Here is a 26860-nt window from a genome sequence, read left to right as displayed (position 1 = left end):
TTATGTAGAGAATAGATATGATATTTTAGGGAAAATATGTACCTGAAGCAATACTTGAAAGGATATGATTTGATCAAGGAAGACGGGAAGTACATCGCAACAACCACGGCCGTCAAATGCCACTCCTTACATTACATCTAAATTCAGGCATAAAGTCTTTGCTTACAATGAATGGTACTTACCGTTGTTAAAGGGTGATAATCTAGTGGTGGATGTATACCCAAACGCAGCAATTTCATTTATTACCATTGCAGGATTTTTTCTGCCCCAGAATCAGGGAAAACAATGGCTATTTATTCAAAACAGCCAAAAAAAATGTTTATTTTCGAAACTTCTTAAGCAGCTTAACATTCACGTAACACGTCACATTTTATATAATAATCCAACGTGATGACCAAACGTAAAAATTGATGTAATTGTAAAGAATTTTTATATTATCAAGAACATGAAATAGGGAGAAATGGATGTATTCATTTCCCACTATAAAGCTCGTCAACAAAACGTTTTCATTTGAAAAAGATATTAAACAAAATTTCATAAATTATATTTATTTTTATCAAACATTTGGATAAAAATTTTCATGTACAATAAAGAGCGTAACTCACGTAAAATAATAGCTCGCATCTCATGGAAACACAAATATTTCATATCATTCGTGGCAATGAGTAATTCAAATATGTTCTCCAGTAACAAGTCCTCTTATTTTTTCAGTTAACTTTTTCCGTTTTCGAATATTTTTAGGGACAGTTTATTCATTTGGCACTTTGACAATCATCCAATTCGAAATCTTACCACCGTATTTTACCCGTGCACATTGGTGAATGTACACCCACAATTTTAAAGCAATATAAAATCAAGATCTCTAAAACCGTTCCACGCCTCATTTTGTAGAACTTCCTTATATCCGTGATAAAAACCCATTTTAAAGGTTCATTACCTTGAAAATGAATCCATGGTTGAGTTTTGAATTGAAGTGTGGAAATTACCATTTGTGTTTTTGTCATGGAGAAGATGTGCAACATGGGAGAAATAATCATCCAATCCAAAATATATTAACCTAATGCGATGCATAAAATAACGAAAATTGTTGTAATCGAAGATTTGACTGGCCCAAATATTTTTTTCGCAATCTTTAAGTCACCAAAATTCTTGTGTCTGGGCGATTTTTCAATGGTACCACGGAAAACTGTTTCCATTTTTTTTAACCTTGCTAGAATAACTTATTGCTTACGTTACACAACTGTACCCCGTAAAGTATCTTAACGCGCATAAATACCATAATCGCCTGAGTTCGTATTATTTTGAGCATTAAAATGCAGTTAATTTCACTTCACGCCAGCAGCAATGAGTATTTCATTTTATTGAGGTAATGAGAGAAAATGCGCAACATTAAAGTTTATTGAGATGTACTCGTATTTTTCCAAATTTTCTCTGGGCTATTTTTAACACATTTTATTTATCGTCCGTAGTAACTTTAATGTACAGAAAAAAATAAACTCAGTACCGAAAAATGCATAATAATTAAATTATAAAATGGAAGAGGGTTTCTCATGGCGACCTCCTGCACATTGTATTCCCAAGAGTTAACCGGATCGAAGCATACATGCCGTCAAAGTTAAGTGACAGATAAAATGAGTTCCCATTTCATCACGGGTGATTTTGACGGTTTTGACGACGGTGATTTGATTTTGAATGAAATGACAAGGCTGGCAGTGAAGGATAGCACCACCTCTGAAGACCAAGTATCGCTTGAAAACTTGCAGTAGTTTAACGAGAGAAACTATCAAAAACTTCAGAAGAATACTACATCCATTATGACTTTTGAAAATTACTCTAGGCTTGGTAGCTAGAAATAATGTGATATGAATGAATCAGTTATCAGCAGTGGCATCAGGTGAATACTGCTGTAGGTCGTCACTCTTCATTATGAATACATGTACCACTTGGTGTGTTTTTCGCCCTAAAAATACAACTTTTGCGGCAAAAACTTTTGCCTCTGTCTGAAAAAGATTTTGAGAAACGAACTACTCCACTTGAATTATGATACAGTTGTGACCATTATGAACAAATACCACCTCCGCACCATTCCTGGATGCCAATGTTTTCCAAAGAAGGTAATAAAAAGGAAATCATTTCAGAAATGCTCGCTGAGTAATCCAATGCCGTGGCTATAAAAAAATTCCAGCACTAAAATGATGACAATTACGAATTCATCGATGACTCGATGAATGCTTATTTTATTTTTCCGCCGTTGCATGCTGCAACAGACCTTGTTCAACTAATTCCAGTATTTCCCCATGTGCAATGGAACTTAATTTACCATTACCATGAATGTTAATATTCCAAGATTGTAAAAATTAGGCGTTTGACTGTAGAAATTGTCGAAAAAATAAACAACTTCACAAGTCGTTTGATAGACAGCAACGTTCCTTTCAAAGAATACCATTCACTTTGACGGACTTCTTGGATGTCAAAGTTTTCAGAGATGAGAACAAGAAATGATATTTTAAGCCACTCTAGCGTGCATTAGCCCAGAATGCAATGTCCACCCGTATTGACCTACGAGTCATTAAACTGCCACGCATGACTCAGGAGAGAGGAAGAACATTTCGCTTTATATCAGTATCACCACTACCATCATAGGCACGTGGAAGTCGTCGATTAGCCTACGTCACTTCACAGGACCCTTGAGAGAGGACCTCAGGAGAGAACTCTGTGATCCCTGCTTTTTGGGTATCACCATGACAATAGAGAGCGCAAGCAAGAGAACCACGCACGCCACTCCAACTGAAGCGGCAACGTAGAGAACCCACTGGGCGGCGAACGTGGCTCCGATATCCACCTCTCCGTTCGTTGGGTTCGATCCCCCGTCGCAACGCTCGTCCAGCGGGAGTCCGGTGAAGTTCGTCTGGGGGCAGTCAATTGACCCATCACATAACGCCCTCGAGGAGAGGCAGGAGATGCCGTCGGGGCACTCGAAATCACAGTCTGGGTTGTCAAGCATCTCCTCTTCCTCCCAAACCAGGCCCCCTTTCTTCATCCGCCGCACCACGATAAGCTTCTTCGGAGAGATCTCGCTCCACCTCAAAGCGAAGCGGACACGGGCCCTAGAAGACTGCGACCAGAGTTCCACTGAGGCACCGAGTCTTTCTAAGCCCGCTGGCCATGGTCGACCCCAATCCGGCGGAAGTATCTCCATTAGCGAAGTGGCGTTCTCCCGACAGAGAACGACTTCGCCCTCGGTCACGGGGTTTTCACCAAAGAACCTGATCGTTATTCTGTTTAGGCGGCAGTCCGATGGGAGGAACAAGTATTGTAGCTTTAAAATTGCTTGCCTTCCCCGAGTGACCTGCACTGACCAAGAACAGTGCAAGGGTCCATCTGCTTCGACGTCGTCGGCATCAGTGGCATCCAAAAACGGGGGGTATCTGATCACTCCGTGATGTCCAGATTGAGACAACTCGGAGGAGTCTCCACAGCCGGAATCGGCCCTCTGGAAGTGATACAGACCTTCAAATCTATATGTAGAAGGATCCGCGTGGGCAGAAGACGAGATCCGGTGTAGCTGCAGACGGAGTCGTATTTCGTTGACACTGGAGTAGAATACAATCGGGGCGTCGTGCGTGTCGAAGAAAGTGGATGACCTAATACAGCCTAGTGGCCTCGACGGATGATGCTGACCACCGTCCATTACATATATCACGTCGTCCGTGATAGGAAAGTCTTCGCTATCGCAGGATGTTATTGTGGCGGACCTGTTGTGGGCAAATGTCACTTTGTGAAATTCGAGCTTAACCCTCTCACCCGTCCTACCGACGAAACGGGCGTAGCAGTCAACCGAGCCACTTGTATCTGCCATCATTGAGTCATTTTCGTCGCCATCACCTTCGTTTGCGCTACCATCGAAGTTGGAAGACCTGGTCCTGGTTGCCAACAGCAGCGGAAGCCTATCTGCCAACAGTGAGAAAGGACCCGAAATAGCGTCCTCGCTTCGCACCAACATTTGGCAACCACTGGAACCCACTAGCATTTGGTTTCCTAACCTCTCCTCCTCCAAAAACGCGTACGAGACGCTGAAAATGAACTGTCGCCCGTCGAAGGACCCCCCATCACTATGGAACACTAATCTCACTACATCACTATGGGATACGTAAGGTTCCGCTGGCGAGAGGGAATTTCCATACGAGGGAACCTGTTCCGCTTTCTTGCCCTTGGAATTGTTCGAAGAATCCCTGAACATCCCCTTTAGTCTCTTCTTAGATGTCCGTTCACCAGTGCAGTACGAACCCACGAGGTCACCGCCGTCATAAAGAGTTAGGCGATCCATATCACAAGTGTTCCCTTTCGCTTGGAAGGAGGACAAGTAAATTCGCACTTTCTGTCCCACTTTACCCTCAATGAGATAGGTGCATTCAGTTCCCGGAGGATACCAGTGGCCTGGCGAGTGAAATTCACCCTGGAAGCCTTCCTTCATCGCCGTGAACTTCCAGAAACATCCAGAAGATGGCATGACCTCGCCGACCCGCGGTCGAGGGCCCGGCCTGACGATGCCCACAGTTAAGTAAAAACCGTCATGGTCCATCGATCCGTGAGGCGATGAGTGGAACTCGACAATGACGGATCTGCCTCTGGCGACCACAGACGGGAAGAGGCCCTTCCCACAGAACCTAGCGATCTCATCCGAGGAGGAAGTGCCCTCCAGCCAATCCCTGACCGCCACGTAGTCACCGGGGCACGCGTCCACCGCGACTTCTTCGGATTGTTCCCCGCTCCGCCTACGCCGCCATCCCCTGGGCCTCTGCAGGTGACGCACTTCCGGAGCCCCGACATCAAACACATCGAAATACTGCCCACCCACCGCTATCCTCCCTCCCATCTCGGACGTTTCGTTGTAAATAACCCTGTGGCGACAGGTCACGTTCCTTGGGTAGAACCCTGGGTACCCCGGAGATGTTATGTCACAGGGGCCGCGGCAGTTTAGGAAAATCCGGTCGCATTGGCCGTTCTCGTGGGACATCGGGGTTCCAGGTTGCGGGAGGGCGAGTTCTTTGTGCCGTTCGATTGCAAGACGACGCGGTAAGACCGATATGGCGGCTTCAAAGCGAGTCTCCGGGCTGAACTCTTCTGCATAGAACTCGATGACGATCGGGCCGAACCTCGCGGGCGAGAGGAAGAAGCGCCTTCGGCCAGGGTGGTGCGATGCGTGGGAGGTGTATGAAGAGAGCAGGTTGCCACAGTAGGAGCCCACTTGGTCGGGCGGTCGTCCGGCGTCGGCGATGCGCAGATATGCGGCGGGTAAGCAGGGGTCGACGGGGGTCTCGGACGAGACGGTGGGAATGTTGAAGTGGCGGAAGGCGATCTCGAACACGTCCCGGGGGTCGATCGTTGGAGGCTCCAGGCGGTACACGCAGTGAATTGGCTTTCCCTTGTTGCTTATCGTGACACGAGGGCTGCCGATTACCTTGGAGGTGCGGATAGTCTTGTTGCAGCCTGCGAAAGAAGAAAATATGGTATCCAATAAATAAATTTCGCCGAAAATATTTAAATTTAATTTTAGTGATTAATTATGCCAGGATATACAAGGACATTCAAGAGTTTAAGATGCTTTTAAAGGTTGTTTGGGCACAATTGACGTTATGATGACAGTAATTTATTTATATAAATCAAACTACGCAAAAATATAATAAATATTTGGTATTTTAGAGTCATGCTATTAGACAAGAGGCGAACTAGCAACGCTCAATACCCATCGATTTTTACTTTAGCTATGAATGATTTGTGTAATGAAAATACTGTATTCAATGTTTCCAGCAACCACATTTAAAAATGGAAACCCTGTATTCTATTCACACTGGTAACAACAGTGAACATCTATGGCCTTTATCTTGCTTCATTTTTCAGAAATGAAAAGTTGACTAACCAGGATGCAATGAATTCCCGGAAAATTTTAAATCTTATTTTAGTAATATCTGCCATCTTTTCTTTCCATAGCATGCACGTTTAAAATACCTATTTGCGAGTAAGTTGCCTTAATTGAGCAACATCAGACTCCCAGGCAACAATTTATTCCCTTAAGTTATTTTTACCCGCAAACTTGCGTTTTATAGACTGGAACGCAGTCTTAATAGGTACATTGATTCAGGCATATTGATCGGTGACTGCCGAAATTTTGTCGGGAAATTGTCAGGACACACTATAGAAAACAGTTGGCCCCTCAGAACTTTAGACGTGATGAGGAAGCTGAAAATAAACTAATGTAAAACATAATAATATTAAATATATAATTGCAATGTATAAGCCTCACATATAGTGCGCAGCAAACTAGTAGTGCAATTAGGGCAAGTTTTGTGAAATAGAATCACATAAAATTTACAAGAAATATAAATTTCAAGTACATTATAATGAGCGCAGTTTTTATCTCACAATGTAGGCATGGATGTACGCTTATTTAAAAATTTTTATTGGTTGACTCGTTTAAGCTATGATACAAAAGATCCAGTCATCAAAGGGGAATCTTAAGGACATCAGGTTGAGGCGCTGCTGAGTTTAAAAGTGATATGCCAAAGCCACGCGTTGATTAACCCATTTACGGCCAACGTTGTGAAAATGCAACATTATTGAGAAATGCAAAAAAAATGTTCCAATTGAATTTTATTCCTGTAGAATTCGCTTTTTTCGATAAAAATAAGTTTAAACTGATTTTTAGTGAGATTATAATTACATTCAATAAGTATTTCGATATTTAAAAAAAATACTCAAAATGTGTCAATTTTCTAGTCTCCTGCTAAGCAAGATAAATAATTTTTCCTAAGAGTAACTATTCCCTTTATTAAGTTTTTTTTATTCGTCCATGTGGACGTAGAAATGTCAATTAATAGATATTAAAGCTTATATTTCGTCAGGGAGTCAACATTAAGCGAAAATCAGATCCGGAAAATAATGTTGCGTATTCGCAACGTTGCACAGTGGGCGGAAATCGGAAAAAGCCGGACAAAATTACAAAATGGCTTTTTTTGAGTTATAAACTTGAAACTTCGCAGGCATACTCAGAAATGATTGAAATTTATGGATATGTACTTCATTTGACATAGATCCTACCCGTTACTGAGATACAGAGGCTCAAACGTTAAGACGGTCAAAGGCTCCACTCCGCGGTGTCATAAAACGACCGTTTTCGAAGAAGAATCCTGAGGGTCAGGGATCGGAGAGTGAAGAAGGTATAAGGGTCTCAGCTGGTATCTTTCTGGAAGGTCTTTGTGTATGAGTCCCAGGAAAACAACTCACTTTTTCGAGGTTTGAACGCTTTTAATAGAAGTATGGTCTTCGATCGTATCCAAAGAAAACGGAATCAACTTCGATGAAACGTGCAATTACATCGCATGAAAAACCTCCACTGTCTTCACCATAGACCATTTGAGAACCGGTGTCTTGAAGAAAAACATAAAAACGGTGAATGGTGAGCGTTAAAACCCATACAGCTTCAATAACCTTACCGCGTCGCGGCTAATCCAACTCCCGACGCGCGGTGACGAACCCTGCCGCGCGGTCGAAAAATCAATGTCATTTCCGGCGACGCAAACTTATTTCAAAAGAAAACTGCATAAAAACCTTAATAAATCTTCAAAAAATGCTCTCATATAAGTTACTCCGCGCGACCGTGCCGAAAACCTATTTGAAACTCTACCTAAATGTAAAACTTTGTCGAAAAACAGTATCCGCCATTTTGTTACTGCACGGTAATAATTTCTGGACGGTATTCTTTAAGATTACGGAAAATTAAAGACAAAACACCATGCCAACAGATTATGTGGTTTTTTATTTCGCAAGAATCCACCCATAACTTCACCATCCACTTACTTTGGAAGATTTTCAGAGAAAATTGAAGACGGGCGTTATTATGGAAATTTGCTCACGTTTGAGCCTCTGTATCTCAGTAACGGGTAGGATCTATGTCAAATGAAGTACATATCCATAAATTTCAATCATTTCTGAGTATGCCTGCGAAGTTTCAAGTTTATAACTCAAAAAAAGCCATTTTGTAATTTTGTCCGGCTTTTTCCGATTTCCGCCCACTGTGCGTTGGCCGAAACCGGTATCTATATGAAGTTATGCAACCCGCATTACCACCTATTTCCGTCTCGTAGGAATATGGCGTTTTTACTGTCAGATATATTCCTACGCCTTTTTATGCCTCGTATTTGACATATATCGTCATATTTAATAATCAAATCTATTTCTTAGATATTATATTTCCAATGAGATGCTGCATTATTTTACCTAAATTTAGTATAAAATAGAGATGCATTACGATTTGAAAGAAATTAGTCAAAGCGAATATTTTTACAGAAGATAACGTATTTTCCAGTTTTTAATTGACATTTTTATCACAAAAGATTGATTTACAACAAATAATGACTATTTATGAATTACATGAAAGCATTTCGGGTGCAATGGAACACAAAACTTTGTACATTCAATCCGAATTAGTCCTTCCTTACTTCACTATTCAGCGACATCACCAACTTCCGCAACTGGATATTGGGTGAATGAAGAAGATAAGGCGTAGATTTGGTTCGGAAATGATTGCACCAAAACATATTTAGATAAATAAAAAATAATCTACACTTTTTAGACAATTCCTGTCTGGAAAAAAATGACAGATTTGTAAATTATGACCTCAATTTGACGACTTGAAGTAAAAATTATTACAATTCGAATTATTTGGACATAAATTTTGAAATAATGAGCAAATGCTACCTTACTTCTGTCACTACAGTGCATTAATTTTCTTTTAAAACAAGCCTTTTATATTTTGCTTTTAACTATGGTGCTTATGTTATTCAGACGGTTTTAGGGTTCAACCAGGCGATAGAAAATTACTTCCATCGAAATTTAGGCTTGGAAGCAAGTGTTATTCTGGAATTTCTCAAGATTATCCCTGATCCCTCGAATCATCGTATGTTTTTCGATAACTTCTTTTCATCTTGAAGACTATTTATTGTTTTGAAAGAAATAGGATTATTTGTCACTGAAGCCATCCGTGAAAATATAACGGAGGAGTGCCTGATAGAATATAATAAAACCATTGACGTGAAACCGAGAGGAACATGAAAACAAACATTTGATAAAGTCGAAGGTCTTAGTATTGTTCGATGGAATGATAACTAGATTGTCCCTGTAGACAGCAATACAAGTTTTTTGCTTCCATTGGGCACAGGGAAAAGTTTCAGCAGGAAAAAGAAAATACTATTTCACATACTTTTATATGTTAATAAAAGAAAATACTATTCGTGTTATTGGGGAGTAGGGTAAATACATGGGAGGTGTGGACCTACTTGAAAACGCAAATGCAAATTACCGCACTAGAATTCAGGGTAGAAAAGGTCCTAGCTTATCAACTTACTGGACAGCGTTTGCCCTAACGCCAGGAGATTGTACAGGTTATGCAACGGATGTAAATTTCACTGGTAGACTTCAAATCGTATCTAGGAGGGACGCATCTAAAAAGTGAAGTGAATCAGTCAGTAGATGACGTGCCCCTATAGAATTCGCTTCCATAAACATAGAAAAAGTTAGGCCATGTAATTCATCGCGGATTCGTGAAGCATGAAAGGACGAATTTGGCCATAGAGTTAAAAAAAATTCAGTAGTTGCCGAAACAGTGTAAAAGCCAAACCATGTATGAATGTACGAAATTTTATGTTCCATTGCACCCAAAATGCTTAATTATTCCATTACTAGCCATTAATTGTTGTAATTTAATCTGCAATGATAAAATTAAAGTCAATAAAAAATGTGAAATACATGCTCTTCTGAGAAAATTTTCGCTCCGACTTATTTCTTTCAAACCGTAAAGCATGTCTATTTTATAGTGGATTTAGGTCAAATAACAACAACATCTCATTGGAAACACAATATCTAAGGATTTTATTTATCCAATATGACAATATTTGTCATATACGTGGCATAAAAAGGTAGAGGATTATATCCGACAGTAAAAACAGCATATTCCTATGAGACGGCAATGTATTGTAATGCGGGTTGCATAACTGCATACAGCTAACGGATTCGGCCAACGTTGCGAAAACGCAACATTTTTTCTACCATAAGCAAATTTTTTTGAAGGCCCATATTTTCAATTTATCTTATTTAGCATGTTATTAGGTAAAATGAAGAGAAAAAATACATGTTTTCAAGTATTTCTTTACTCGGCCGGTAATGGGTTCTGTAGCTATTGATGTCTTAGGCTCATTAGCCTTTGCGTTCGTGGAAGACGTCAATATGCCAGATCAATCATCCCCTGAAATGCAACATCCGCCTTCATATTTTTCAGACTCAATGCCATTGTGTTTATTTTTCTTCCCTGATCCCCTCTCTTCGTTTTCAGCCGAAGGGCCGAGACGGATTTCATGAATGGAAACTAATGAGGACTAGGCTGCACTTTGTGATTTTATCCCAAAACGCAAGGGAGGAGGAAATTTTTGGATTTAGAGAAAGAGAGCCAAAGAGATGAGTTGTACGGGAACTGGCACGGGATATATCACATCAACAGAATTAGTGTACGAAAACGGACGGTTGTCGGAGAAAAATGGGAACCTGTATACCACCGATGGAAAATGATCACCTTGAGCGTAGGTACCGAGTTTTGCACCAACTGCGCAACATCTATCCTCTCTCTCGTTTCCACGTGTGCCTACCGCTACGCATTTATTGAATTCCACATCTGAGATGGTAGATGGATGAGTTGTGGGAGATCATCTTCCCTTTCCATTATAACATTGTGAGCTATCCATTATAATTTATTTCAATGCAAAAATTAATTTACGTTAACGGTATTTATTACTCTTAATAATGGGAGAGTACCATATATCTCAGTATAGGAACAGGAAAAATGGATAAACAATAACTCTGCCTACGCCGTCGAAATTAAAAACATAAAACTAAGTTTCCCCTTCTTTTAGTGCATTTTTTATTGCTTTTAGAAAAAGTAGTGAAAGCGTTTCTTCAACTTGGGCTTCCAATTCTCTTTTCCCTATTAGTTTAATCGGCAATATCACCATTTTTCCAGGGTCACAGGATTTCATTGAGGAGCTCAGCTTTTATTCCATAGGCTGCAACGTTTAAAGGTTCTATTCGAGCTTTTACCCATACATCTCCTCCCAAATATCTAATCAACTATGGTAAATGTACGATATTATCCTTCTCCCCTTTCCATACATACCTGCCGTTATTCATTCGTTAAATCCCACGCCTGAGATGGGAGATGAGGGAAGTGGGGGCGATCTTCTTCCTTTCAACCGGACATTGTGTGATAATATCGGATCCATCTAGCCTTGGCTCCACAGCTGTGGAGATGTAGCGATATCCGATTGGCTGAGCAGATAACGGGAGCGTGGGTGGATTCCGAGCTCCCGGCAGCAGCGTGGGGAGGAAAGCGTCCCGCAAGTGATTAACGTCACCCCTCGTGACGGCCAGCAAAGCCGTAATTCAGTCTTTTTCCAGGAAAAATAAAAGAGGGTGATTTATTTTTCTTTGTAAGAGGAACACGTGCCTCCGAGGCGCGTGGGAAAGAACTGCCACGCTTCCATATCCTCCATGCGATTCTGTGTCTTGCGGGCACTTTTTTGTCCGAGATAGATTCTATGGAGTGCTTTGGAATCTCTATACCGCAAAAACAAATTTAAATTAATATTTTTTCGGGAAAGTGTTTGTTTATTTGAATACCCATATTTATGCATTTAGAAGCTGCTATTGGCTAAGGATGCCTAAATAACAATTATCTGCAGAAGATTTCTCCATACATTTAAAGCCAATTTTTGGCCTATGTTCAACACCCAGGGCCCTTGCTCTGGTCTTTAATCCCGCACTCTCACTATTTTGAGAGAGAGGAAAGCGGGAGTCAGGGATTTGGAATCACAGTGACGGTTAGGGCCGCTCGAGGCCGAGCTCTGAGCGAGAAATATTCTCAACGCCGACGATCTGAAAATTCCATTTGAAAGTTAATCGTGCCTTTTTAGATAAAAAGTTCAGGTACTTCGGTATTGACGGATGGATGAAATTGAAAAAAATTAGAATATATTGAGTGTAAAGGGTAAGAGAATGGGGTAGAAGAGGGAGAGAAAGTGTGGGGGCTGATATAGTCGAAGGGTAGGATGGTGGAGGGGTTATGCAGACGGAGGGAAGGTGAGTTTTTTTTAATGGGACTGTGGAGTTAAAGGGGTGATGGGCTGAGAGTGGGTGAGGCGGGGAGGATAAATAGGAGAGACACGGGGATTCCCAAATGGGGGGAGTAGAGAGTATAAGAGAAGTAAGAATGGGGTAAGGGCATTAGAGAGGCTTGTGAGCGGGTGTGAAAGAGGACGGGGTTTAAGAGGGATTGCGTTTGGCGGGTTGGGGGGTTAATAGTGCAGGGGGAGTTAAAGAGGAAGCTCAAAGATAAAGGAATGAAATACGGCCGTAGCAAGGAGCAGGGTGGTGGTGAGGGGATGACTGCTGACTCTGTGGAGAACTATATGGCGGTGGGCAAAGCCGGACAGTGCACATACGGATTTTTTGGGGGAAGTGAGATTTTGGTGTAGTGGGTTGTGCTTGGTGATGGTTCCTTTGAGGTTAGTCGTTTGTGCACGCTACGGTTAATTAGGGGAAATGGCAGATATGCGCTGTGGCGGTGAGAGAGGGGTAGGCGCCCACTGGACAGGTGACAGGCCACATCGGAGGTGTGTGGATTAAGGGGAGATAACCTGATATAGGGGAGATAGGGCCAACATGCCTGTACCGACGGGGTGGAGATATTCCGCAGACGGAAGGAAGGTCTTGGAGAGAGGGAAATCACATTTCACTTATCTTGATCCCTGCCTCAAGAAGAAAAATTCGAATAGGAAGTGATGGTGAGATTTTGGTGGAGAGATTGTTTCTAGTTAGGTATAGATTTCAATAAAATCTAAAGATAATGACGATCGATGTACTCTCTAGATGAAAGTGTAATCTATTATTATTTATGTACAAAATAGCAAGTTTTTAAAAATTGTGATTCATGTAAAACGGTTTCTAAACTTCGTGTGTTATGATAGCTCGATTACTATGCACACCAAATTGTACGAAATATGTAAAAACTTTTCTCGGGATTCAAAGCGGGTAAGATTTTGTAACAGCGCCAAGTAAGTATGAAGCCGTTTTTTAGCTTTTTTTATTTTTGAATGTGGCAGCTTTATACAAGTTACAAATTGGATCACTAGTCATGAAATCAATATTGTAGGGGGTAATATTATTCTCTTGTCGTCAACTATTCACATCATCCCTCACTTACCCTATTTCTCTGTTTGGCTACGGTTTGATCATCTCGACGCATTCATTGTAATGCCTCGGCAATATCCTAGCTTAAGACATAGCACAGGGATGATGTGACTTCCTCGATAACATAGCACGCCTCATTTAAGAAACAAGAGCAGCGAGATACCACATTTGAAAAGGCTTACAAGGGGATTACTGCACTATTACAAGTAGATCGGGATAGCGCCGAGATACGGGAAGGGAAAGAGAGGAATGCACATGGGTAAGATAAGGAAATAGCGGAGGATGAGTAAGAATATAAGGCGTAGAAGAGAGGTTGAAGGGCATAGAGAAAGAGAGATGAGGAAATATGTAAAACGGAGGCTGTCCTGTCGAGAGCGGCGGCAAACGTCGTGGTTTAGAGAGACAGCCTTGGGCTTGCTCATTCGGAAAGGAAAGCGCTTGAGGAATGGAGAGGGTGGTAGGAACGGGGGGGGGTGAAGGGGTAGAGGCGCAGGAAAGAGGAGAGGAGGGGTTTGAAGTGGTCGGCGTAAAGAGAAGAAGCGCTTCCTCGCGCATCCATCTCCTTTCTAAATCTCGATTTCATTTCGCTGATGCGACTCTCCCCTCATTAATTCTCGTTGATAATCGTCGTCGGGGAATCCGGCCTCATTCCATTTTCATTGCGTAAATTATCTTTTTCAAAGACCGCGCGGTTTAATGAGCGCGTAATGAGTATTTTCCCTCAAAAACCCACAAGCACTCGAGAGACTAACGAGACGTTTAAAAGGAATAACTCGTACTTGGAGGGTGCTTGCGCGTTGTCACAGGCGAGGGAACGCGCGTGCTTTTTGTGACATTTTCGCCTCAACGCACGCGTCGGGGACAGAAGTGGGGACCCGAAGAAAGAGAAGAGGCTTGAAGGAGGAAAAGGATTGGAATGAGTAGAAGAAGCGAGGCAGGGAATCAAGAGAGGTTTCTACGGTCCACTTGGTGTTTCTCTCTCCGTGTGTCTCGTCTCTCTCACTGAAATCTAACAGCGACCGCCGTGGGCAACGGGATGAATGAAAATAAAAATAAGGAAACGACTCAAATCTTCTCAACCGAATCAGAGAAGAGGAACTGAAGATGCAAAGAGAAAGATGAGGCTTAAAACGTTTTTTTCCGGGAGCGTATTTGCGGCCCTGGCACATGCAAAACAACAGCCTGAATTTTTATTTGATTAAAAACCGGTAAGTTTGAACTATGAAATACAAACACCGGCAGTATATCGATGAAAGTGTCACGTATAAAGATTACTGAGCGATCATTTTCAAAGTTTGGAGAGAAAAATTTGAGTTCCGCAACAAATCTACCATCTTGCTTTGAATGTAAAGGCATGTCAGGCGTCATTGTTAATAGTATTTTTGTTCTTCGAAAAATTTATGAGAACGAGTGATTAAAAAAGTCACCCCCTAAGTAATTTGGAGCTCTAGATTATGTCCTCTCCTGCGAAAAAATATAATTTTACGGTTCCGTGGCGTTTGTATTAATCGCTGAAATCAAATCTTCATGACCTTAAGAGAGACATTAAAAACTTCACATAGATTCGCTATCCAAAGTTTGTCCATTACTTCACCTCACATACTAAATTATCACAGTATACCTCACAATATTTCTATTGGAAAATCCACCGTGAGACGTTCGATTTCTATGGAAAATCTACCGCATAGTTTCGTATACAAATGCTTCACAATGAATTTATTTTTTTGTTTAAAAAAAATTATGACAACGAAAGATTAAATTGTGCGTTGCCGAAGTAATTTGGAGCACTATATCATGTCCTATCCAGAGAAAATTGTTGACTATTATGGCTCCCTCATTTTATTTGTATAATATTCTATTTTAGTATTATGTAATTTATTTTTTCAATTGGAAATAATAACATGAGGTACGTAAAAACAAGCGGATTGAGCACTCAGAGAAACATAGTCACTACTTTTGATGAGAAAATTCATTGGCCAGGAGAAAAAAATATTGAAACTCATTTTCGAAGAGTACCTACTCCTTCGATAGCGATGGCGAAATGAGATTTTCAGCTCTTCCCCTCACCACTCGATCCCACCTCCAAAATTCCTTCTCTCCACAAAAACCATTTAATCTGCTCCACTCTTACACACATACAAAATCTCTCTCCTTCTCTTGCAAGACATACTCTCTCCCTTTCCACCCATTCTCTTCCTTTTCAAAACTTCCGATTGTTATCGGAATGGCGGTCCGTGTTTCACTCACAAGGCGGTGGGAGTGAAACACAGGACATCTTTCAGGGGCGGGTGGCCGTGCTATTTTACTCATTGTCTCTCGGGTGTTGGTGATGGGGGGAAAGGGGTGGCTGGAAACGGATGAGATATGCCGTCTCATTCTCATCCACCCCCAGACTCGTGTCGTGTCGCAAAACCGCTCGGGGTGCGCGGAGTTGGAAGACGGGGGAGGTTGTCTTGCGTGGTGAATGGCAGGGGAGGTGACGAGGCCCGGCCCTCGTAAGAGAAAGGAGACCCCGGGGCTGTGAAGCAGTTTGAGTCTCCCCTTCGAAGAATGATGTCCCTCGTTTAAAGCTCACAACGCGGTGTGCGAGAAAGGTAGAGTGTTAGGGGTGGAATATCTCGAGTATGCGACACGGCTCTCTAGCCTGAAGATGATGAGTGTGTCGTTCGGCGAAACGTTGGAGGGAGAGATGGAAAACCCCACCAGGTGTGAAACCTGAGATATATTGACTAATATAGATATCATTTCTGAAAGTTATTTTTGGTTTTTGGCGGTTCATTTTATCAACGCAAAAACATTAATCAATGTACTCAATTTCAATGGTCTGAGAAAGTAACTATTCGATACCTTAATAAGACATTCATAGTATTGGCTCTAATGTCACTATCAAGATATTTCGGCTGTATAGCAGCAGTAAAAAGTAGAATCCACGGTCAGCGAAAACTTGCAAAAAATGAGGCATAGTTAATCACTTAATAAGACGATGTTTGTGAGAGACCAAATCAATGGGTCATTTTTATAATCGATGAGCTACATGGCTACAGTATCTTACATCGTACATCTCCATGACAACCCCCTCTCCTCCGTCCCCCACACACCTCTCCTCCTCCCCTCCCCTCTATATCCACCATAAAGCCGTACTCATACACGGTGTCCCGTGTTTCGTCGGCAAAAGCGATCGTTTTGCCCCTTCGGCAGGAAAGCAATCTCCAACTTATGTCGGCAACCTCCAGAGCAAGCGGACGTGCGATGAGTCTCAACCTGGCAATGAGGAGTGGTGGGGTGAGAAAGCGGTATCAGTCCAACCCCTATGCGAATGGGAGGGGAAGTTAATGTGGAGCCGCCGTCGTGTTAAGGCCATAGTAACGGGAGACGCGTTCCACTCGTACGACTATTACCTAAAATTCCCCTTCTGTTCTCTAACAAGTCCCCCTGTCGAGCAATCAAGTAAGTCACAGACACCTAGTATTCCCGCTGGCGGCGACTGAGAGCGACACAGAGGGAACTGCACTTGAAACAAAGAGGAGGATAATAAAAATTTGAAGAGCATAATATTTTTACTCCTCTTTTTATTTTTTCTTCAAATATCCTCCCATTTGATGATGTAAGGAGGTAATTTATGAGAATCATGAAGCATGTACTAAAAATTACAGCACTTTTATCACACAAAAAATCAAGAGTGTTGGGGACACAGAAGGGAGTGAAGATAAGCGGAGAAGAATGAAAGAATCGGAAAGATGGAGGAAAACGGAAGAGTTGGGATATCTGTGGACGACAGAGGGAGATGGTTAATGAATGACGGCGAGAAGAGATAGTCTGTTTGAATAGTCGATATGGGGGCGGTAGCAATGAATAAATTGTGAATCTCCTTAAAGAAATATGGTAGGAGGGACTTTGAATCGGGTGCGATGTAAAGTCAAATTCAAGGAAAGAAATGGAAGGAAGGAGATTTCGCTGAGACAGACTAGAGGTGCCAAGGTAGCGCATTATTGTTTATTATAATGGGAAATTTTATTCACCTATGGAAATTTGTCTAATGACTGGCTAAAATTTTGGTTGACACATTCCACGTAACGAAATAGAACATGGATTGCGTGTTCCATAGAATTGCAACCTGCGATTTTTTCATGCGCACGGTCTCGAACTCAATTTTAAGCTAGTTTTATTCATAAATCCTGAAATATTTAACAAAAAAAGCACAATGTGCTAACTTTATAAGTTTCTGCCACGCTTTATCTCTGATTTAAAGGTTTGAATACAATTTAAAGCTTGAATAATTTAAACTCTTTGGTTTAAATAACCTCGCCGTATGATAAGATTATTTTTCCTGAATCCCACCAAACTACTTTATGGCCTTCATTTTAAATAGCCATTCAATTTTCACCGGGAAAGTAGCTTAGCAATGTTTCTACGTAGGAAAATGTTTCGTTCAACGATATTTTTTTCAACAATAGAATAGGGTTAGATGGAGCCATTCTACTCGCAGTTAAATTATTAATCATACGGACCCTACGATCTTTCATTGTTTAGAAGCTAGGATATTTTCTCCACAGCCACTTTTTCCTGGTTTACTAGATATGTGTTTGTGTACTTTCGCTGCAATGTGGAAGATATTTCCTCATTTACCCGGTAAGTGGACAAGGATAGAATGTTTCTTCTCCAAACTTGGCATTATGTCGTAAAATATGTTTCTCCCGCTCGTGAAGGTCAAGGCTCGAGTAAAGATGGTGCAATTCTGAGTGGCAATGACGACGAAAGCCGAATGGGCGGTCTCAACATTTTATGAGGGGTCGAAATGGACCCGGGAGAGTTGAGCGGAGACTTATGGAGGGAGGGGAAGTGAGGGAAGAGGTGGTAGGGTTCGTCCTGTTGACTCGGTGGGTCTTCAGAAAGTAGTGAGCAATAGGTAATTCATATACATCCTGCCAGGGGCGCACCTAGGAATTAAGGCTTGGGTGGGTTTTAGGCGCAACTAATATTTACGGGTGTGGGGGTATTGCATACCCATTAGGGTAAGCAGGAGTTGCGGGGGCCCAACTCCAGAAAAATTAGAAGATTAATGGTTCCAAATTGCGGGTTTTACGGCTTTCTGAGGGATATTTGACAAATTCTCTCTCCCTAACTACTCCCTCCTAACTCCCTAACACTATTATATTAGTAATACTGATCCAAATAGTAAAATAGATTAAACTTAAAATTTTCTCTGAGCGCTGGGGGGGTTTTATCCCCCAACCCCCCCCCCCCCTCGCTGCGCCACCGCATCCTGCAACCCTCCCCAGTTGACCTTGTGGAACACCTGATGTTATTTTCGCTACATCAGAGCTATTTCCCAAAGAATTACTTTTTCTTTACGATCACTCAGAAAGTCACGTATCAAATTCACTACTGTTTCGTTTCATCCGCATGACAGTAATTTGTATAAAAGTTTTTTTCAGGCACCGTATCAAAAACTTTCTTTAAATCATGCGTCAACTTGACTTCCCAATTTACCAGATTGAAGGAGTCTAAAATAAATAGAGCGAGCTTTGTTTCGCATGATCTACCTCTCCGGATGCCGTGCTGACGGCCAAGTAGGAAGTTACGACTGACCAGGAGAGTTCTAATATTATTGCTAATAACGATATGTTCGAGAATCTTGTTATATCGAGGGAGGTTGCTGCACAATACTTCTGTTCAAGTGGTGAAACAGCGGTGGTTTTGGCGAAGGAGGGCGTACATTAAATGGAACGGCCGGACTTCTTCGGAAAGCGGGTGAGACAGAGGAAGGCACAGTGGTCCCAATTGCGAATCTAGCGGGACAAAATTTTTTTTCCCAAAAAACTTAGAGCTATTGTTGTGAAAACATTCAGAATTGCCAAATTATAGACAAAAATACAAAATAACGCTATCATAGGTTTTTTCAAGGTGGTTTTTTATGAAAAAAATTTAAAATTTAATTTACAAAATAATTTCGTGTTACTCAACACTTAGAAAAATATGCAGAAAATCATTAAAAAATCTATAGTAATGCGCTTTTCTTAATTTAATGAACTAATTACGTTAAAAATATACTCCTAAACACAGGATTTACACATAAAATCGTTTTTCACAGAATGTGAACTGCGGAATATTAGTCACCTTCATCATTATTACTCTCCCAATTCTCTTCATCTCCGAAATTTACCGACTCTACATCCTCCATCTCTTTAACATTACTTATTTCATTAGGTACAGGTAATATTGGTTCCCTGAGAAGCTGTCTGACATACATCAAGAGGGAATAACAATGCCTTGGGTGCAACGAACTAATACTGGAAACATAAGGATCAGATGTGACTATTAGTAGGTTAAAAACATCTGTCATTATCAAATTACTAAAGGTTTCGCGGTCCATGTTTGTAGATTTATGGTTTTTTGGGAATATCCCGCGTCAGGTTATTAAAATGGCCGACGTTTCTTCTCCTATGCCGGAGACCTCATCAGGGCGAATGACCGTGTTGTCTTTAATTCGCATTTCAATTGATGCGAAATAAAGACAACACGGTCATTCGCCCTGGTGAGGTCTCCGGCATAGGAGAAGAAACGTCGGCCATTTTAATAACCTGACGCGGGATATTCCCAAAAAACCATATCTCTCATTATGTCCTTTCTTGAGTATTCTAGCGCGAGATTTTCTTTGAATTTCCGAATATGCTTACTTCTTGGGCCTCTGCGGAAAGCGTTCCAATGTGAACTAAACAATTGAAGTCGATAAAAATCGAGGTTTAAAAGACTGACAGATTGCCATTTAAAATATAGTATTTGAAAGCAATTATATTTGAAGAAAAATCACTCTAAATAATGCTATATACCAATGGCTATCATATCCCGTTAGAAATTGTCGTTCCTTGCGTTATTGCTATCTAGCAGGTACGTGTTAATGCTAGCGAGTCAGCCACCGTCTGGGTGTAGGCGGGGGGTAGGCAATCTCAACGCGTGACTTTGCAGCTGCATAACATTGTTATAACTTATATAAACGTTGTAAAAGTTACCAATCTTGATGAAGCACTTAATTGCGGATATCGCTACACCTACGGTGACTTTATTTTTAAAAGTTGCAAAACTGACTTTTTTCCCGCTATATTAGCGATTGGGACCACTGTGGAAGGGTGCGACTTATGGTATAGTCTGTAGTCTGAGGAGGCCGGCACACCGCAGAGGTGTTGGCGGTTGTGTAGGGGTAATGTCACCGTGGGTGTTGGGAGGAAGCAGACTGAACAATCTGTGAAAGGGGGAAGAAAATACTTTCCCCAGAATCCTTTTATCACCACGACTCGGCTTATGGACGCTTCTTTCCACAGTTTCTCTGCTCTCACATGGAACAGAACTCGCATCTCTTTTTTAAGGGCTGAATGAAATTTGGTCATCTTTTCTCTCTATTTTCTCTTACTTTCCTCATGAGACACCCTCTATTTCTTCGTTCTCATTTTAGTTTCGCTTGAATAGAATGGAGATAGCAAGAGAAAGGTATTATGAGATGAGGGAACTACGGGCCGGAAAGGATTTTAAAGGGAAGAGGCGATAGAGATGAATTTAAAGGGAACGGCAGAGAAACGATTTGACCTTTAAAGACCGAACTGGATTTAATTTTCTCGGCTCGTTAATCGGGACACGAAAGACCTTACTCCGGGTTTCCAAGTTCCCAGCGCCGCAAATTTACTGGCTTCTCGCCCTCATGCGAAAGCACTCCTTATCAAAGCATCAAGTAGGGTAACCACGAATCTGCTAGGGTTCCTAAATTTAACAATATCGTCCAAAGTTGGTAGGCACTTGCATCATTACCTTTTCCAAAGAAAACTCCGAAAAAAAGAAAGCTCTCACGTGATTTTTCAGGCAAGTATATTTTTCAGTTAATCCGGATGGAAGGCGATAGCCATAGTGGACACGCACTTTCGCCGATTACTTCCACCTTTCGGAAACAGTAACTGTATCCGCTCACCCGTGAATGTTTACCGGCTAATGGGTGAAGATTGGCCAGTTTTGTCCAATATTGGCGGAGCACGGAATCGGTGGATAGCAGACAAATACAGGTTATGGTGAGGCACCCTTACACGCAATCATCAACAGGCGAGACGAGCTCGCGGCAGGACGAGGCTCGTCGTAGGTAATTGTGTTTATAAGTCTCAGCGTAAATTACAATGTAGTCATTGAAACGTTTTTAATTTGGAATTGCTATAATTGTACGTGAATATTAACCATTAAACCGAACTGTCATTTACAACAAATCATTTACCGTTACTGTGTGTAGGGAATGGAATAATCTTAACCTTTCAACTAGGAACTCATCATCATTGGCATCTTTTAAGAGGTGGCTACACAGAGCACTTTTCACTTCACAACTAGCTGGTGAATATACATGACACTGAGCAGCACCTACGACAAAGTGATATGTACCACTGAATGCTTGTATATATATGTTATATTTTATATCTTACTTGCATGTGTAATATTTGTGTATACTTTGTACCTCATTGACTATGTTGTATTTTACAAATAACACGAATTTCAAACACAAATAACACGCTTTCACTCAGTAGGTTTTCGTAGGTTTTTCACGCCCCCCTTCTTGTGTGGGTGTTTTCCTGCAGTGGGTTTTTTCCTTCCTTCCTGTACACCCTTCATGTACACCCTTATCCTCATGTTTTTTCCCACAAACAGAAATATTTTTTCCACAAAATTTTCACATACCTACAGTTGTTCATATTTTTGACATTTCACAAATATTATATACTGTATATCCTTTGTATTATAAACGTTTGTCTACTATTTTTTAATACGTTTGCATTGACGCTATGGAGGGGTTAGGTGGAAGAGGGGACTTCTTAGTCTCAACCTCGCCCGAATAAAGGCATTTATTATTATTATTTTTATTATTATTATTAAATATGTTAAGCTGAAAATTTGAATTTTGAAAAATATTTTTATCAGTCAGAGAAAAACTCTATGCTTACGATGTTCTCACGTCAATAAGTCTGTGAACATAGGTAACGCTGCCATTATTTCTTTAACAACTGACTTCTCATTTTATTGCCACATTTAAAAAAAGCCTTCTTGTCACCCTGAAAACGCACCCACGTCTTATGAAAAGAGCGCGCATGAGAAGAAAATTGATTGCCTCTATAGATTATACTTGTTGAAATAAGCATTCATTTTAGTGTGGCATATATAATATCCTCAAAACATTACGTCCTACAAATCAGCGTTCATCTATCTTGATATCGGAAATCTGCATTTAATCATTGATAATAACGCATTTTTTCTGGGAAGTATTTGAAAAACTTGTCATAGGTCAATAAAAACACCAGACGAGGGTATCCAACGATTAATTTCCCTACTTAATTAAAAAACTCAGCATCTCAGTGTTAATGAATATGAACCTCTCAGCACGCATGGTACTTAATTAGTGTGGCAGCACTTAATTATACTGAACGTATTTCATAAGTACCTACGTGATAAAAAAACAGAGTATCCTATCAGCCTCAAAGAGAAGGTGTGGAGAATATAGGTGGTGAAGGCTGATTCATACCAAAAGGCGCTTTATGGTAATGGACAAATCATTCCGCTGCACCTAGTACTTAATGGGTCCAATCGCCAGATTTTAACCCTCTTCTTTCGTCATAGCTTTTATGAGGAAAGCAAAAACTGAATTCCTTAGGCTCTTATAATGAGCTCCTCGGTACGATCATGAAAATATAAGAATTTACAATTCTATAATCACAAAGCTTCCTTATTCCTCCATAGCTCCTACTTTTATAGTCCCCATTATATCCGCTGCTAAAATAGAAATTTTAAAAAAAATGGCGTTCATGGGATTAGCAATTTAGGGGTTCAACGGAAGAGGAGACTTAACAGAAATGAATCCCGTAACAAGAAGCAATGCCACCCATCACGAAGAGTCAATGATACGACTTCCTATCTTCTCACTATCCCTTCCACTTATCCAGCCACTCGTCCCCCAGGCTGTTAGTGGGAAAGAAGGAAAAGTTGGCCACGCTGTATGGGAGAGAGAGAGAGTGTGTGAGAGAGGTTTGCAGAGTACTATGAGATGGGAGATGGGAGTTTGGGTGCACAACACTTGAGGAGGACGGGATGTGAAGGAGAGAGTTTGGAGTGTGAGGAAATGGCGATCGGGAAGGAAGGGAAACAGAGAGAGAGCATCCCTTGGAGGAGGACCGTCTGGGAAGGAAGGGAGAGTTTGGCTCCCATCTCTTGAACGATCGACGCAAGGTCGAAATCGCAGGGGGCGGTGTATGGTGCACGAGGGCTGAAGAGGGTGGGGAGACGGTGGAGGAGGAAGAGGAGGCAAGGGGTGGAAAGTTTAACGGCCGGCATTGTGACGGCGAGAAGCCTTGGAGTCATTATAAAATATTGGGCAGTGGTATTTGCCATTTGAGAATAGAGGGAGTAACCAGTGGGTGGCGCGGAAAGATATTCTCTATTGGGATGAAGAGGATAATGGGAGGAGCGTGGGTCCTTAACGAAGACTGCGACGGAAATCGTCAGGAGGGGTGTTGGGCGAGGGGATGCGTGAGAATGAGTACGCATCCCAAATGCTTCCTTATGCCAAGCCAAGTGATGTGAAAGCTGACAATGGAAGGATGAAGGAGTAGTTAGGGAACAATGTTTGGACTCACAGTTGAATTTTTTTTTTAAATGGAGTCATGTATTCTTTACCTCAGTCTATTCAAGGAGAAAATAGGAAAATACAATAGCCTGTGTCTGAGAAAAGAACTGTAGAATATATTCTTTTGGAATTTTGCTTTAAAAAGTATTAAGTATCAAATATCCGGAATATTTATTTCATGGAATGCCATTACAACCTGACCAAACCATGAAATGTACAAATTAAATTGTTTACAATTTGTAAATTTTAGTTTAAGAATTATTAATTAGGGAGGTATGTGTCAACTTTTTCACGAAACTTATCTTATTTCAACATCACCTTTTAATGCTGCACAGTAAGGCTTCCTTGGAGCGTCATTCTCACATTGATTAGTCTTATCATTCTGGCACTCTGAATCGGACATTCATGACCACTCCGCGCGAAAATCCTGCTCTTCAATCATCAAAGCAACTGACACCTTCTTTTTTAAAGTAACGAAAGTGATAACATGAAGAGTTTAACATAAAATAAAAAAAGTTTAGGAGAAAATTAAGACGCGCGCGCTCTCGGCCCTTCCCCACTATCATTGACTTTCTCCCCACCGCTGCGTGTCCTCACTGAGGGCCGACGGCGAGGGAAGAAGAGAAGGTTGCGTTTCCAGGGGCGGCGTTCCCGCAAGGCAATGTTTGCGGGGGTATCGGTGATCGCACCACTGATTACACGGCTAATTAACTTCTGTTGAGGCAAATTGAAAGGAGTAAATGGTGCGAAGATGGGAAGTTATTGGCTTGGCACTTGAGGAGAAGAGTTTAGATTGAGGCCGAGAGGAAGCGTGGCCAAATGGAGAGACGTGAGTTTATGAGGCGAACACTGAGCGGCACTGATAGAAGAGGATGACTTTGATCCAATTGGGTTGCTTCAATTTGGTAATTAAGCATGTAAATAGCTTTCGTCGATACCTAAAGGCTCAAAGCTGTCGTCACCAGAAACTGAATCATAAGTTAACACATCTAGTACATTATCTGAGAGTGCAGCAGCTGTAAGGCTATGACTGATAGTCGTCTGATGGATATGGGGGAATTACACTCTATCGACAATTTTTGGATGGTTCTATGATATAACAATGTTAAGAATATAATAATAGCAATATAGTGATATAATTGATGGTAATATTAATAGAACCCCTAAATGTCTAAATCCATCAGATAAGGGTTTACATATTGCTTTTATCATTCACTCATAAAAATACGTTTGGCCTATTGTACGTGGGCAACGACAGTCTATTCAAATACTACTCAGGTAAAAATAATGCGTGATATTGAATATTAAAATGCACATTTTCTTTCACGAAGCTAAATTAGCAACAGCGTTGATTCGCTATTAGGATGGATGCTGCTCGATTTTAATCGGTCGTCAGTATATTCACTTGATAGTAAATGTCCTTATATCTTTTTTCAAGGATTACATTCGCATAACGTGGTTATGTGTAGTATTTGCGTCGTCATTTGAAATTTTTAAGCTATATTGTCATTTTGTGTTGGGAAATGAACAACTCTCGTTTTTTTTTAATTTACATTACATAAGGATTGATAATATGTTTTGCTTCTCCATCAGAGAATCTTTGCAAATAGTCTTCCACCGATTTATTTGTGGGGGCGAGGGAAGAAATAAGTATATTTTCACGAATCAACCGGTCTGAATTGCTTAATATGGCGGGTACTCTCTGTTGATTTACCTCTGATTTCGAATGTGAAAATACGCGGCATGATTTAATGCCTTATTAATTTAAAAAAATTGGCGAGCTGGGGAAACAAAACAAACGAGCAAAACGCAAGAGTAATGACGATAAAGTGCCCCACGCACATGCCTGTACCATCCATTTTCAACACCAGCGGAGAGCGTTTCGCCTTTTTTTTTGTTTTTTGTCTCATCCATATTTCATCGGTGGAGACCGCGCGTAGGAGTGACCCCGCAATTTCATCCGCACGCACGCACCCACCGAAGTGAACGCACGAACACAAACAGATGGGCGATCACGTTCAAAGGACATGAATGATTGGGGAAAAATTCTGATATTCCTCTTTTGGAAAAATATAGAGAACGTTTGACCTGTAGAGGCGATCAGCGGGCGTGCTGCAAAAATATTGTTTTTTGTTGAAATGATTAATGCAGTACAATTGAAAACTTTTATTTCTGCAACCGTTGCCCACCCTTTTCGTTTTAAGCGGAAATTAACCTGCCATTTGTCGATTAAATCCTGTGTTATCTCACTATATTTGTTCTCATGTAGGAAAAACTCAATTGTTTTAAGAGAACAGTTTTTAATATTAATAGAAGTCATGGAAATAAAGTATACTGACAATTGATTCTTCTGGAGAAAGTTCTCACAAATATTTTGATTGTGTACGCATTCCTTCGGGCCCTTTACCTTGACAGTGATTTAAAGTGCAATATCCCTTTACCGAGTCTCATGAAATTGCGAATAGTTATCAGGAATTCCGTTATGCTTATGTATGTCGCATGATATTTTTTCTGCTAATAATACATTTTTCCAGCAGTATCCGTGTCAAATTAAAACAATATCATATGCACACCGCAACATGCGCTTACGGGTGATGTTTTTTGTTGCAAGGCTTTCAGAACAGCTGTCCAGAGGAGGCCGTCATGACGGCTGGAGGAAAATTATTTCTTATGATATTTCCCTTACCAATTCCCAGACTTTCAAAAAGCTGAGAAGCTATTCGCTTGCCTTTTCGCGGCCTCGTGTACGGATAGGCCAAGGAAAAAGTGCCCTGTCAAACATTGTGAGGCCGTGAGGTAAGCAGAAATTTAAACGATTGGACTGGTTCCATGGAAGGAGGGGAATAACTTGGGTGGAACAGAGGAGGAAGGCAGGTGATGACTAGGATGAATCTAGAAAGGATTGGACCCCGAGAGGGGACAGGT

The 26860-nt window shown here is 41.2% G+C and overlaps 1 protein-coding gene across 1 annotated transcript in view; it reads right to left on the bottom strand.

Annotated features, from left to right (window-relative positions):
* Positions 1-2671: 2671 nt before the first annotated feature.
* LOC124161402 overlaps positions 2672-26860 on the bottom strand; it is a 74531-nt gene continuing 50342 nt past the window's right edge. Inside the window, exon 2 of the mRNA XM_046537747.1 lies at positions 2672-5490. Within this exon, the coding sequence (XP_046393703.1) occupies positions 2672-5490 (2819 nt within the window). The remainder of the gene's footprint in view (positions 5491-26860) is intronic.

Source organism: Ischnura elegans, chromosome 1, assembly GCF_921293095.1.
Source record: "Ischnura elegans chromosome 1, ioIscEleg1.1, whole genome shotgun sequence".
Lineage (NCBI taxonomy): Eukaryota > Metazoa > Arthropoda > Insecta > Odonata > Coenagrionidae > Ischnura > Ischnura elegans.
Note: the sequence above shows the minus strand (reverse complement) of the source record. Positions and strands in the feature narration are given on the sequence as shown.